General features: G+C 61.7%; 1 protein-coding gene across 2 annotated transcripts; it reads left to right on the top strand.

Moving 5' to 3' along the window:
* Positions 1-3328: 3328 nt before the first annotated feature.
* PHF19 (PHD finger protein 19) lies at positions 3329-12025 on the top strand. 2 transcript variants are annotated; one of them, XM_040531208.1, is made up of 15 exons: positions 3329-3379; positions 4458-4658; positions 4941-5022; positions 5175-5270; positions 5376-5476; positions 5592-5740; positions 6052-6147; positions 6385-6453; positions 7306-7426; positions 8178-8245; positions 8335-8505; positions 8581-8668; positions 8843-8928; positions 9040-9135; positions 9274-12025. In XM_040531208.1, exons 2-15 carry the CDS (start codon positions 4467-4469, stop codon positions 9623-9625), a joined length of 1767 nt encoding a protein of 588 aa, XP_040387142.1. In that variant the 5' UTR covers positions 3329-3379; positions 4458-4466; the 3' UTR covers positions 9626-12025. The 2 variants fall into 2 exon arrangements, with proteins under 2 accessions (XP_040387142.1, XP_040387141.1); XM_040531207.1 differs by lacking the exon at positions 3329-3379 and adding an exon at positions 3589-3651.
* The last annotated feature ends 54 nt before the right edge of the window (positions 12026-12079 follow it).

The following is a 12079-nucleotide window of genomic DNA, read 5'->3' as shown; positions in this document are numbered from 1 at the left end:
GGGGAGTAGAGGGAAGTGTTGGTCAAGGTTAATTAACTCAGTAGCCTCAAATTACATTTGTTGTGGCTACTTCTATCAGCATGAATGTGCAATATTTTAACAGCTGAACCTCCAGACGGAAACGGCACCTGGGAATTGTTTCGGGGAGCGTACGAGAGCTGTGCTGGGCCTCGAGGTCTCTGAGCACTGCAGCCCCACGCTGCACGGCCGCAGGAGGCTCCTGGGCAGCTGCAGGCAGCGCGCGTTGTTTCTGCAGATCCTATCTCAAAATCAGGCCCGGAGTTCATAGGCAGCTTCGTGTTTGGGTTTCCATTCAATATTCCTCGGCTTCGGTTTCCAAGACTACAAGCCAACATACAACCCCTCCTCCCACTCCTGTTTTCAAAGAAAGAAAAACACTGTGAAAAGAAGCCACCCAATTTCTGGGCAGTTTTCAAAGCGCCCTTGGAAGAAAAGCAGCGCTGGGAGCTGGGAGCTGGGAGCTGCGCACCCCGCTCTGCCCCTGCGAGCTCCCGGCCGGGACACGGCTGCAGGAGCCCCTCGGCCCCGGGGGCTTCGTCCAAGCGCCTTCCCCGCCTTTGCAAGCGCTGGGGATGATGAAAGGGTTCTGGGGACAAAACGAGGGAGGGGGGAGAGTAATTAACCACCAAGGCTTAATTCAAACCACTCTGCAAATGCTGTTTTTGTTTGGAGCTCCAATGGCGGGGAAGGAGCCGCAGCGACCTGCCGTGGCGCGAGCCTGGCTCGTCCGAGGGAGGCGGAGGGCTGCCGGGGCTCTGCGTGAGCCCGGGCTGTGCTCCCACCTCAGGGCCTCCATCCCTGCTCACTTGCTCCCAGAATGGCCCCGGCCCGCTGCTGCTGCTGCTGCTGCTGCTTTGCTTTAACCAGCGCCTTCCTCGCCTGGAGAGCAGCTCAGCATCCGCCGGGCTCGGCGTGCCAGGGTGCCGAGGGCTCTGCAGCCGGGCTGTGAGGGCGGCACAGGAATGTGTCGGCAGGGGCCGGGGGTCCCTCCACAGTGGAGCGGGTCCGGCATCGTCCCACCAAGGTCCCTGTGGCCCCGCTGGTGTGAAAGCGGCCGCTCAGCTGTGCCTGAGCCCCGCGTTGGGCTCGATGGGGTTGGCTCAGCAGAGGCACCCATGGAGAAACCAGGACAGATGCTCACGTGTGGCTGGACTGGTGTTCAGAAACAGAGCATCCACCTCAGATTCCTCTTTTATTCCTGTTATTTGGGACTTTTGTTCCAAGGCAACGTTAACGTGCTCTTTCCACTGGCAGGCCCTGGGCTTGGGGTGCCCTCTCCCAGGGTGGAGGGAGCTGCTGCATGCTGGAGGGGGCTTGTTGACGTTGTCCCCACTTGTTAACGGGGTGAGCGTGACCCAGGGCTCGATGCAGCTGTCTCACCGCCTGCATTTCCAGGACACTGTGAGGATAAGCCATGATGGTTGAGGAGTGCCTGAGAGCATCCCTGCCCGAGCACCACCAGGAGAGCGGCTGACAGCACGGCGCTGCCCTCCTGTCCCAAACCAGCTGCTTTTGGTCCAAACCAGCACCAGGCACTGCAGGAAGGTGAGCAGCAGTGTTTGTCCACGAGCAGGGTTATGGTGCCGGAGTTATTTTAATCCTGCCGTGACTCATGGCTAGCACACCATGATTCACCGCAGAGTTTGGTCGTTGGGCTGTTCTGAAGATGCGTCAGGTTCCCCGTGAAGGCACAGGATGGTGTTTCATGCAGGGAGAATGAGCTGCCAGTTTTTTTGGTTTCCTAAAGCTCTGCAAACATGGGCCCAGCCTTGGGCAATTGGGAGTAGGCACGGCACGGCATGGCACAGCATGGCATGGCACAGCACGGCATGGCATGGCACAGCACAGTGTGGCACAGCATGGTTCCTGGTCCCCAGAAGGACAATCCAGGACTATTTGGACTATTTCTGCATTTCTCAGTAAACCCTGAGCAGGGTCCCAGGTGCACTGCAGAGGTTGTGTTTGCCACTGTGCTCACGTCCAGGAGCTTTAAAATGAACTTGGCTTCATCTTGCCCTGCTCTCTGACATAGGCACTTTGGGGCCTGCAGCGCTGTGGGCAGGATATTTACTCGGGAGACAACACGGATTTACTGCTCGAGTTCTGGAAATCAGCCACCAGCACTCCTGCAGTGCCCCATGCGTGGCAGAACCTCTCAGGTTCGCACGAGCGGCGCTGCCTGCCTGCTGGGCCGGGTGCTCACAGCACGATGCTGGTGCTTTGTGGGGAAGTTTGAGCTGCAGAAAACTAACTCTAAGATGACAGAATTGTGCAGAGACCTTCAGGAGGCATCTTAGCACCGTGCCAACCCTGCGTGATGCGTAGGGGAGCAGCTCGTGTGTGGGGTGAACTTTTTTGCAGCTGTGCAATGAGCCCCAGTGTGGGGAAGCCGCCCTGCGGCGCTGCGCGGAGCTCATCGATTACAGCAATAAAATTCAGACGGACGCCGCTCGCGCTTGGCTCCGACCCTAAATCGGGAATCAGCTTCTCTGCTGTCTGAGCAGGCCTGAAAACATTTCTGTTTTGGCAGCACTCTCCGGCAAATAGCAAATCCTTCAGACTCCTTCTTGGCACCGGCCAAAGCATTTTTGCAGTGATGGATTTTCTCTGCTGAGATTCAGAGAAAAGCGACCCCCGGTTCTGGGAATCCCAGCAGCACGGGTTGTTCCCTGGCGCCGGCAGGGCAGCGCGGGGGGCACCCCTGGCCGCCCCCTGCCCGGGGGGCTCTGGGGGTGCCCCGGGGACCTCCAGGAGGGTGGGTGACGGCGGAGGGGCCCCGGATTGGGGCGGAGGAGGGGGGCACGGGGGGGTGGCACCTGCGTGGGGCAGCTGCAGGCACCCCACGGGCTGTGCGTGCACTGGGGGGGGGGGTGCTGCCTGCAGCGGGGGGGGGGGGGGGGCGCCGTGCCATGGTGTGCCGCGCTATGGTGTGCCGTGCCGACCCCCCCGTGCTGATCCGTGCCAGACCGAGCCGTGCCACGGTGTGCTATGCCACAGCGTGCCGGGCTATGGTGTCCCGTGCCGTGCCGTGCCCTGCCGACCCCCCCGTGCCAAGCCGCGCCACACCGAGCCGTGCCCGTCCACCCCGGTCCCGTCCACCCCGCGCCGTGCCGAGCCGTGCCAGGCCGAGCCGAGCCCTGGGAGGCGGCGGCGGCGGCGGCGGCGGCGGAGGCGGCCCCGCGCTAATTGCATAATTGGGACGTCAATGCCCGCGGGAAGCGCGGGAAGATGGCGCCCCGCGCCCTGCCCCCGCCGCACGCCGCCGCTCCCCGCCGCGGCCCCGGCGGCCCCCGGGCGGGCGGGCGCTGACCCGGCCCGGCCCGGCGGCGGCGGCAGAGGGGCGGCGCGGCGCCGAGCGGTAAGGGCACGGCACGGCTCGGCTCGGCTCGGCGCGGGGGCGGCCGAGGAGGGGGGAGCAGCCCCGGCGGGGCGGGAAGGGGACGGGGCGGCGGGACCGGGAGGGACGGGACGGGACGGGACGGGACGGGAATGGAATGGACGGGGATGGACGGGAATGGACGGGGATGGACGGGACGGGGATGGGGGGGACGCGACGGCGCCGCAGCGCCTTTGAATGAGCCAATGGCGGCTCCCCGCCGCTGCCCGCCGCTCCCCGCCGCCGCCCGGCAGGTGCCGCCGGGGCTGGGGGAGCCCGACGGGGGGGACCGGACGGGGCGGCCCGAAGCGGCCCCGCAGTGGTCCCGCAGCCCCCCGCGTTGGGCTGGGGCTGGGGCTGGGGCTGGGGGCGCAGCTCGGGACCCCCCGGCTGGGCGCTGACACGCGGCGGCGGGCGGGGGCCGCTCGGGCCCGGGGGGGGTCCCCTCGGTTCGGCCGCTGCCGGCGCTGAACGGGTGGCACCGGGACCGCACCCCCGGGGGGGGTGGGGGGGGGGAAGCGGCTTGGGGCTGGTTTAGGGGTGGCTCAGAGCGGTGCAAGAGGAGCTGCAGGGAGGCGCAGCTGCCGGGCACAGCCTCTTTGCCTCTTCGCTCCAAGCCCTCGCAGGGAGCGGAGCCCGGTGGCCGGGTTTCACTTGCTGGTTGTGGCTCCCCGCTCCTCCGGCTTGGGAGCTTGTAAAACTGCACGGCAACTGTCAAGTAAAATTCACGTTAAATTTAAAGCTGCAGATCCTCAAAGGCACCCTCTGCAGGACGTGCTGCACTCACGGAGCAGCTCAGGGCTGAGGACAATCAGGGTCCCCTTACCCCTGCTGGACAGTGGCGAGGACTGAGGCTGCTCTGGCTGATTTCACATAGATTACCATGGCTGAGCCCAGCTCATCCCTGTTGGTTTTGTGGGCTCTGAGCACCCGCTGCAGGGGCTGAACTGTCCACAGGCTCGGTGCCCCCGGGCAGAGCCCCCCGTGGAGCCGAGCACCTTGCCCAGCCGGTGGGTGCCTTGTATCACGGCGCGGTGACGAGCGGCTGTGTCCCTCCCAGGCTCTGCTCATGGAGAACGGCAAGCTGAACCCCATCATCCGCGATGTCTACGCGGCCACTGGCCGTGTCCAGCAAGCGCCAGCCGCTGCCTCCGCGCGGAGGGGCGGCAGCTGCAGGGAGCTCATGGTCAAGCTGACGGAGGGGCAGTACGTGCTGTGCCGGTGGACCGATGGGCTCTACTACCTCGGAAAGATCAAAAGGGTAAAAGGGGTACTCAGAAAGGGAAAGTGGGTGCCCAGAAGGGAAAGTGGGCATCCAAAGAGTAGCTGGTGCAAGTGCCATTCCCTGGGGTGGCTCGCAGAGTTGCTGGCCTGGGCTGCAATGTCTTTGGTCATCGGGGCTTTTTGGGTTGACATCACCTGGGTATCACCCCCAAAACCTGCCTTCCCGCAGCTCTCAGTCAGGGCAGTCAGTGGGGGAAAACAGGAAAGTGCTGGAAATGGGAGTGGGGGCTCACTGGATCTTCCCACTCTGTTCCCGCAGGTGAGCGGCTCCAAGCAGAGCTGCCTCGTGACATTTGAGGACAACTCCAAGTACTGGGTCCTCTGGAAGGACATCCAGCATGGTGAGTGCCACCCCGTCCTCCCCTGCTGCCAGCATCCACTTCCCTGCCAGTTTCAGAGCAACATGGGGCGCAGGAGCCTGGTGCTACAGGCAGTTGTGCAGGGATGTGGCTGTGCCCTGTGCATTTCTGACCCTGCCGTCCTTATTCCATAGCCGGCGTCCCTGGGGAGGAGCCCAAGTGCAACGTCTGCCTGGGGAAGACGTCGGGGCCCAGGAACGAAATCCTCATCTGCGGGAAGTGTGGGCTGGGTGAGTGCGGGCACATCGCCCTGCTTTTGCTGCATCCCACGCACCTCCGCCCCGGCACCGTGGGTCCAGCCAGCCTGGCGGTGCTGATGCTGAGCCCTCCCGTAGGTTATCACCAGCAGTGCCACGTCCCGGTGGCAAGCGGCGGCGAGGGCCCGCTGGGGACGCCGTGGTTCTGTCGCCGCTGCATATTTGCCCTGGCCGTGCGGGTGAGTGGGGCTGCCGGGGGTGCCGGCTGCGTCTGCCGGCCGCCCTTGGTGCGGCGGTGCAGGATGCGGCCCCCCCGAGTGGCCGTGCTGACCCCCATCCTGCTTGGTCCTGCAGAAGGGGGGTGCCCTGAAGAAGGGAGCCATCGCCAAGACGCTGCAAGCCGTCAAGATGGTGCTGTCCTACAACCCCGACCTGCTGGAGTGGGACTCCCCGCACCGGACCAACCAGCAGCAGTGCTACTGCTACTGCGGGGGCCCCGGCGAGTAAGCACCCTGCCTGCTGGGAGGGCTGTCCCGCAGAGTTTAATGTGCAAAAACATTTGCAAAACCCAGATGGGGTCAGGGTGGGGATTTTTCCTCCAAGAGACAAATCCCCAGCTGGGGGACCATTCCCTGAGGCTGGTGGCTTTGCTGCCCGCTCTGTGTCTGCGATTGGGAGGCACCGTTTGCCCCCACCTCCGTGGCCATGGACGATGCCTCTCACGGCCAGATTTCATCTCCCTGGCTGGGGATGCCGGGGTGGTGGCTGCCACTTCCACTGCCCTCACTGTCACCCAGCTCCTCTCCCTCCCCAGGTGGTACCTGAAGATGCTGCAGTGCTACCGCTGCCGACAGTGGTTCCACGAAGCCTGCACCCAGTGCCTCAGCGACCCCATGATGTTCGGAGACCGGTACGTCCTGGTGTCCCGGGGTCCCATCTGCGTCTCCTCCAGCTGGCTGTGGCACTGAGGCGGGTGCTGCTGCAGTCCCGTGCTGGGGTGGGGGGAGAAGGGGTGGCCCTGTCCGTTGAGTCCCGCTCTTCCTGGTCACAGTCACCTTCGGCACCCAGCACTACTCATCCCTAGGCCCCCATCCCTGCGAGGATGATCCCACCCCTCCTTATGTGCTCCGTCCCTGCTGTTTTCCAGGTTCTATGTGTTTTTCTGCTCCGTGTGCAACCAGGGACCTGAATACATCAAGCGCCTGCCCTTGAGATGGTAAGGAACGGCCCCGGCTCCTTTGTGACATGTTGGGGTCCCCGCTGTGGGGTAGCTGTGGGACACAAGGCTCACTGGTGCCTGGTGCTGCCAAGCCCTCGCCTTGGGGCCAGCCCCAGCGCCGGATTTTAGCAGTGCAAGTTCGTGGAGCATCTCCCACACAGTGTGCTCCAAACCTGCTGTGTTATCTGGGAGCCAAAGCACACATTTGCCAGAAGATAATTGCAAAAAGCAATTAGGGGACGCGTCATCAAATTTTGTGATTAAATACAAGCTTATATGGTACCGTATAGTGCACCTTGGTGGTCCAAAAGTGCTTTATAAAATATACTGACAGTGCCAGCAGCGCAGCTTTTCCTTGCGGATGCGTTGGTGGTGCGAACAGGCTGTGGGGATGCTGCAGGGAGCAACGCAGGGTAGCAGGCTGGGTGAGGGATAAGGGAAATCCTCCAGGATATGTTGCTTGGCTTTCATTTTTGGAGACGCAAGTGTAAAGTCCCACAGGAGAGGCGGTTTTGTAAACAGTCTGTCTTCATGTGAGTAAGAGCCATCCTGCTCCTGTACTTGACTGCAGCAAGAGTGTGTGGCTGGAGCTTATTAAAACACCAGAAGTCTGGGTGTTTGTCCTGGGAGCAGCATGTCCTTGAGCTCCTGGCCTCAGGGAGCTTGCTTTTTGGGAATGTCCCCGTCCCTGAGGTACAGGTGTGCTGTCCTTGCTGCTGCAGCGTCCCCCAGGCTGTGCTCTGGGCCATCACGCTTCCCACAACTGTGGTCCCGTAACCCATGAGTGGGCTGGGGATGGCATTGCACCGGGAGCAGGCTGCTGACCCCTGGCCTTGGTCACTCCCACAGGGTGGACGTCGTCCATCTCGCCCTCTACAACCTGGGCGTGCAGAGCAAGAAGAAGTACTTCGACTTCGAGGAGATCCTGGCCTTCGTGAACCACCACTGGGACCCTCTGCAGCTTGGAAAGGTAAATGTCCACGCTTGAGCCGAGCTGGGGGGCAGCAGCGCGAGGGAGAGCTGCTGCTGGGGCGGCAAGTCAGGGCTGGCTGTTCCCAAAGCCATGGTCAGGGGGACCGGGCCTTCGCTGCGGTGGCTGGAGCTGTGATGCTGGGGCATGTTGGACGGTGAAGGGCAGTGTCCACGGTGAAACTGGGGGCAGCGAGCTCTGCCCCGGGTTTTGTTTGGCTGCCGACCCGGAGGTGTGTTGGTGTGTTTCTTGTTTGCGAAGGGCCAGAGCTTTGGAAGTGCTGACTTTGTAGGGTGGGTGACTGTGGGGAGAGCACAGGGACACAGGTGACAGGTGGCCAAAGGGTGGAAGGGGACAGGTCCACGTGTCAGTGGAGCCATGGTGCTGGCAGTCCTGCCCTGATGAGCGTGGGCATCTCCACAAAATCCTGTGTCATGGCATGGACCTGAAGGAGCCCACAGCCTTGCTCATCCCCACAGCACTTGGCCTGGGGAGCTCGTGCTCAAAGCTTGCTTAATCGACTTTGTGATGGGATTTTCCTGTTTGTGATGTAGCTGACAAGTTTCCCAGTCAGGGCTGGAGCTGGGAGCCGCGATAAAAGTGAGGCGTGTTGAACTCCGTTACGCCGCCGGCATGGTTTTGCTTCCCTCGCTTTCTGCCGAGGCAGCCGGCGTGCGGGTTCCCCCGTCTGTTCAGTTTTTGCATAACGGCTGCAAAAGCACTGAGCCCGGCCTCTCCTCTGCCCCTGCAGCTCACCGGCACCCCCGTGTCCGAGCGAGGCCCCCACCTGCTCAACGCCCTCAACAGCTACAAGAGCAGGTGAGCCCTGGGCATGGCCTGGGGGGCACAGGGCCAGGGGGATGCAGGATGCTCCTGCCCGCCCAGGCTGAGGGCTGTTTCCTCCCCAGGTTTCTCTGTGGGAAAGAAATCAAAAAGAAGAAATGCATCTTTCGCCTGCGAATCCGCGTCCCGCCGAACCCCCCCAGCAAGGTGCTGCCAGAGAAAGCCCCGGGGGCGGGCGAGAGCGGCTCCTGCGAGCTGAAGAAGAGAGGAAAGGGCAAATACGTCCACAAAGAGAGGTGAGCGATGAAAGGTGCCCGGGACCCCCAGCGTCAGGGTCCCACAGCCTCATCCCTCCCCCCCTTACCTTGCAGCTTGCTGCCGCGGCAGCTCCAGCAGCAGAAGCGGCGAGCGGCGCGGCGGAAGCGGGCTAAGTTCCTGCTGGAGGACGCCATCCCCAGTGTGAGTCCTGCGATGCGCATCCCTGGGTGGGGAGAGCTCCTATCCCTCACCCTGGGGCTGTGTGAAGCCCACTGGGTGCTCTCGGGCTGTGGGAGGGAGTGAGGTGGAGGCTGGGCAGAGGGTACTGAGCCCGGGTCCTGGGCCATATTGAGGGCACTCGTTTTTGCGGTGCAGAGCGACTTCACCTCCGCCTGGAGCACAAACCATCACCTGGCCAGCATCTTTGACTTCACACTGGATGAAATTCAGAGCCTGAAGAGGTGAGTGCTGCCCAGCCAGGTTTGAAGCCCAGGCGCAGAGTCCCTGACTGGGTCCCCTGTGGGAGCCTTCCCCTGTGTGGGACTGGGGCCGACGCTGCCTCCCCTCCTCAGCGCCAGCTCGGGACAGACCTTCCTTTCGGACGTGGACTCCACAGACGCCGCCAGCACCTCAGGCTCGGCCACCACCAGCCTCTCCTACGAGTCCAGGTGAGGGCTGTGCCCCCCTCACCCCCTTTCCAGAGGGGTCCCAGTGGCACAACTGGGGACAGAGGAGTGAGGGGCTGCTGCCTGTCCCTGGCAGCACCCTGATGCCCTCATCCCCTGCCCTGTCCCCCTCTCTTGTAGCCGGAGGACAGTGGGCAGCCGCAAGCGGAAGCTGGCCGTGCCGGCCTACACCTCGGCAGGGGCGAAGCGTCGAGGCGGGGAGGCGGGCGGGCGCCCAGCCGGGGGCACCCCCGAGGGCAGCGAGGTGGCCTGCGGCCCCGAGCGACCGGACGATGGCATCGACAGCCACACCTTCGAGAGCATCAGCGAGGACGACTCCTCGCTCTCGCACCTCAAGTCGTCCATCAGCAGCTACTTCGGGGCGGCGGGCCGGCTGGTCTGCGGCGAGAAGTACCAGGTGCTGGCGCGGCGGGTGACGCTGGAGGGCAAGGTCCAGTACCTGGTGGAATGGGAAGGCACGACCCCCTACTGAGCCCCCTGGCCCAGATTCCTCTCCCGGACCAAACGTTGGAAGTCTGGGGCATGGTGAAGCCCCTGGTGCGTTGCAGAGGAAGAGGCACTGGCACCACCATGGCCGGGGTGGGCTCAGAGCCCCCTGTGTTTGGGGTCCTGGCTGCCCGGAGCCATGAGGGGTGCAGGCAGCATCCAAACCTGCACTGCTGTGGGGTGAAACCTGCAGCCTTTCTATTGTATTTCATTGACAATTGTTACTTTATTGGCTGTGTATACGCAAAGAGAGACGCTTTCCTGCTTCAGCCTCTGGCCAAGCCAGAGGCACCGCCGCAGCGGCGGGGGAGCAGTGAGCGGCTCTGGTCTTTCCTGGAGGGTCCCCGGGGTGCTGCCCCTTGGCTGTCTGTCATGCAGGCAGGCTTCTTGGGATCTCCTGGTGCACTCCAGTGTCACCACATCCACGCCTTAAACAGCAGCCTCGAGGGGGTCTGGGTGCCAAGCACCTCTGCTGTCACGCCGAGGAGCCCGACGGCCTGGCCCTGTGCCCCCAGGAAATGGTGGGTGACTCTCGTGGCAGCTGTTGCATGGGGTTTTCCTTCTCATCCCGAATCCATTTGTTCGAGGAATGCGGTTTGTTCTAAGCGAGGGGAAGGTGCCCTGTGAACAGCCCACATGCAGCGCTTTCGCGGACATGCGTGGCGGCCCTCATCCTGCGGCTTGCACCGTGTGCGGTGCTGTGGCCGCTTCGTTTCCCTGGCCTGACAATCATGTCTTGGAACTGATCAGCCAAAACACATGCTCTTGCCTTAAACCACAGCGGGCACCGCCCGGACTGGAGCCAGAGGCCTTTATTCTTGCAGGAAACCCTGTCCTGCAGGTGCCAAACCAGCAGACAAACCAAAAAGGCAGAAGAGAAGAGAAGAGAAGAGGGGGGGAGACAGCACTGGGGCGTTCCCCCGCTGCCCCCATTCCCGGGGAGGGCACACACAGGCTGTGCCTCGCTCGCTGTTACTCGTGCGGGGTCGGTTCTTGCAACGTGGTTTCTCTTCTGACAGAGAACCAGCACCCCCTTCTTGTCTAAAGCAATACTGTCATGTTCAGGAGCAAACAGTTGTCTTTTTAAAAAAAAATCTAATATCAGACATACCTGTTAGATTTTTTTTCTAAGATATTTTTATGTGTATTTAATGTTGCTCTCCTCTCTCCCCTACCACCACTGTGGCTGCCCCACGGTGCGGGTGAGCGGTGTGGTCCTGCTCTGTCCGCATGCCCTGTCCCTGTAGCATCAGTGTTTGTACATGTGCTTTTGTGATCTACCAGCCGGAGGATGAATTGAAAAGGTTGTTTTATTGAAGAAGTACCTAAACTGCTCACCACGTGGCTGGGTGGTGCACTGTAAAGACGCAGAGTGAGGTGAGGCATGGGGCGCAAGGTGTCTTGCTGCCTCCCCTCCAGTAAAGGCAAAAATCCACCGGCGTGACCAGCACTAGAGAGCAGGTGATATTTGCAAACCGGAGGCCAAAGCATAGTCCTGGAAAAATAAACTGCTGCTTCAGCTACTGCCACAGCAAGGTGGTGCAGGAGGCTGGCGGTTGGATGGGGAGGTGCCCGCATGGCTCAGGCCAGGCATGAGCTGCTTCAGCTGCTGTGCTGTGAGCCTGAATACTGGGCACAACAAGTAAAAGCCTTTTAATTCCCTTCTGATGAGTTACCCAGTGGTCTGCTTGGTGGAGATGCTGCTGGCTGCTGGTGCAGCGTATGGCTGGGACACGAGGCTCTGCCCAGCTCCAGCCACAGAATGGTTTGAGCCAAGCAGGGTCAGGCGAGCTTGGGGAGAGGCTGCTGGCACCATCGAGGTCTGCACCCCAGCTTGCTGGGCTGGGACGGGCCTCTGGGGAGCCCCTTGTCTTGAGAGGCATCGCTGGCAGGCCCCCCATGCCTGGCAGGGATGGGTGCAGCTCAGCCGGGTCCCTCCCCATCCTGCCAGCGTTGGTTGCCGGAGGAGCGCTAGCAGTATTTCCCTTTCATGAGTGCCTATGAAGCCTTATTATTGTCTGAGTTGCTGCCCTGGGGAGGGGCTGGGGGCTGCCAAGAGCCATTCTGGGGCCAAGCAGGTTTATTCCCATGGGATGTGCCAAGGGGACATCGTGCACATGGGTGCACCCATGCTGTGGTGGCCCCAGCTCAGCAGCTCCTCTCCCTCTCTCCCTCTCCTCTCGCAGAGAACTGAATGTGGAGCCTTTAAAAATATTTTTGTTCCAGAATATATTTTGCATTAGTTGTAATAGATATTATAATGACTCTGTGCACCTTCTAAAGATTTATGATTTCAGGTTGCTGCTTGTAATAACCAACTCTTGTTATATCCAAGTTGTAATTAATATGTCTGATGTACAATTAAAAAGTCTTTTTTGTAACGTCACTGGTTCTTTGTGGTACCAGGATTACTGAGTTTGGGCAGCTGTGGGCTGGGGGT

Source organism: Cygnus olor, chromosome 19, assembly GCF_009769625.2.
Source record: "Cygnus olor isolate bCygOlo1 chromosome 19, bCygOlo1.pri.v2, whole genome shotgun sequence".
Taxonomy (NCBI): Eukaryota; Metazoa; Chordata; class Aves; order Anseriformes; family Anatidae; genus Cygnus; species Cygnus olor.
The sequence above is the reverse complement of the archived record's forward strand: the minus strand, read 5'-3'. Positions and strand labels throughout refer to the sequence as shown.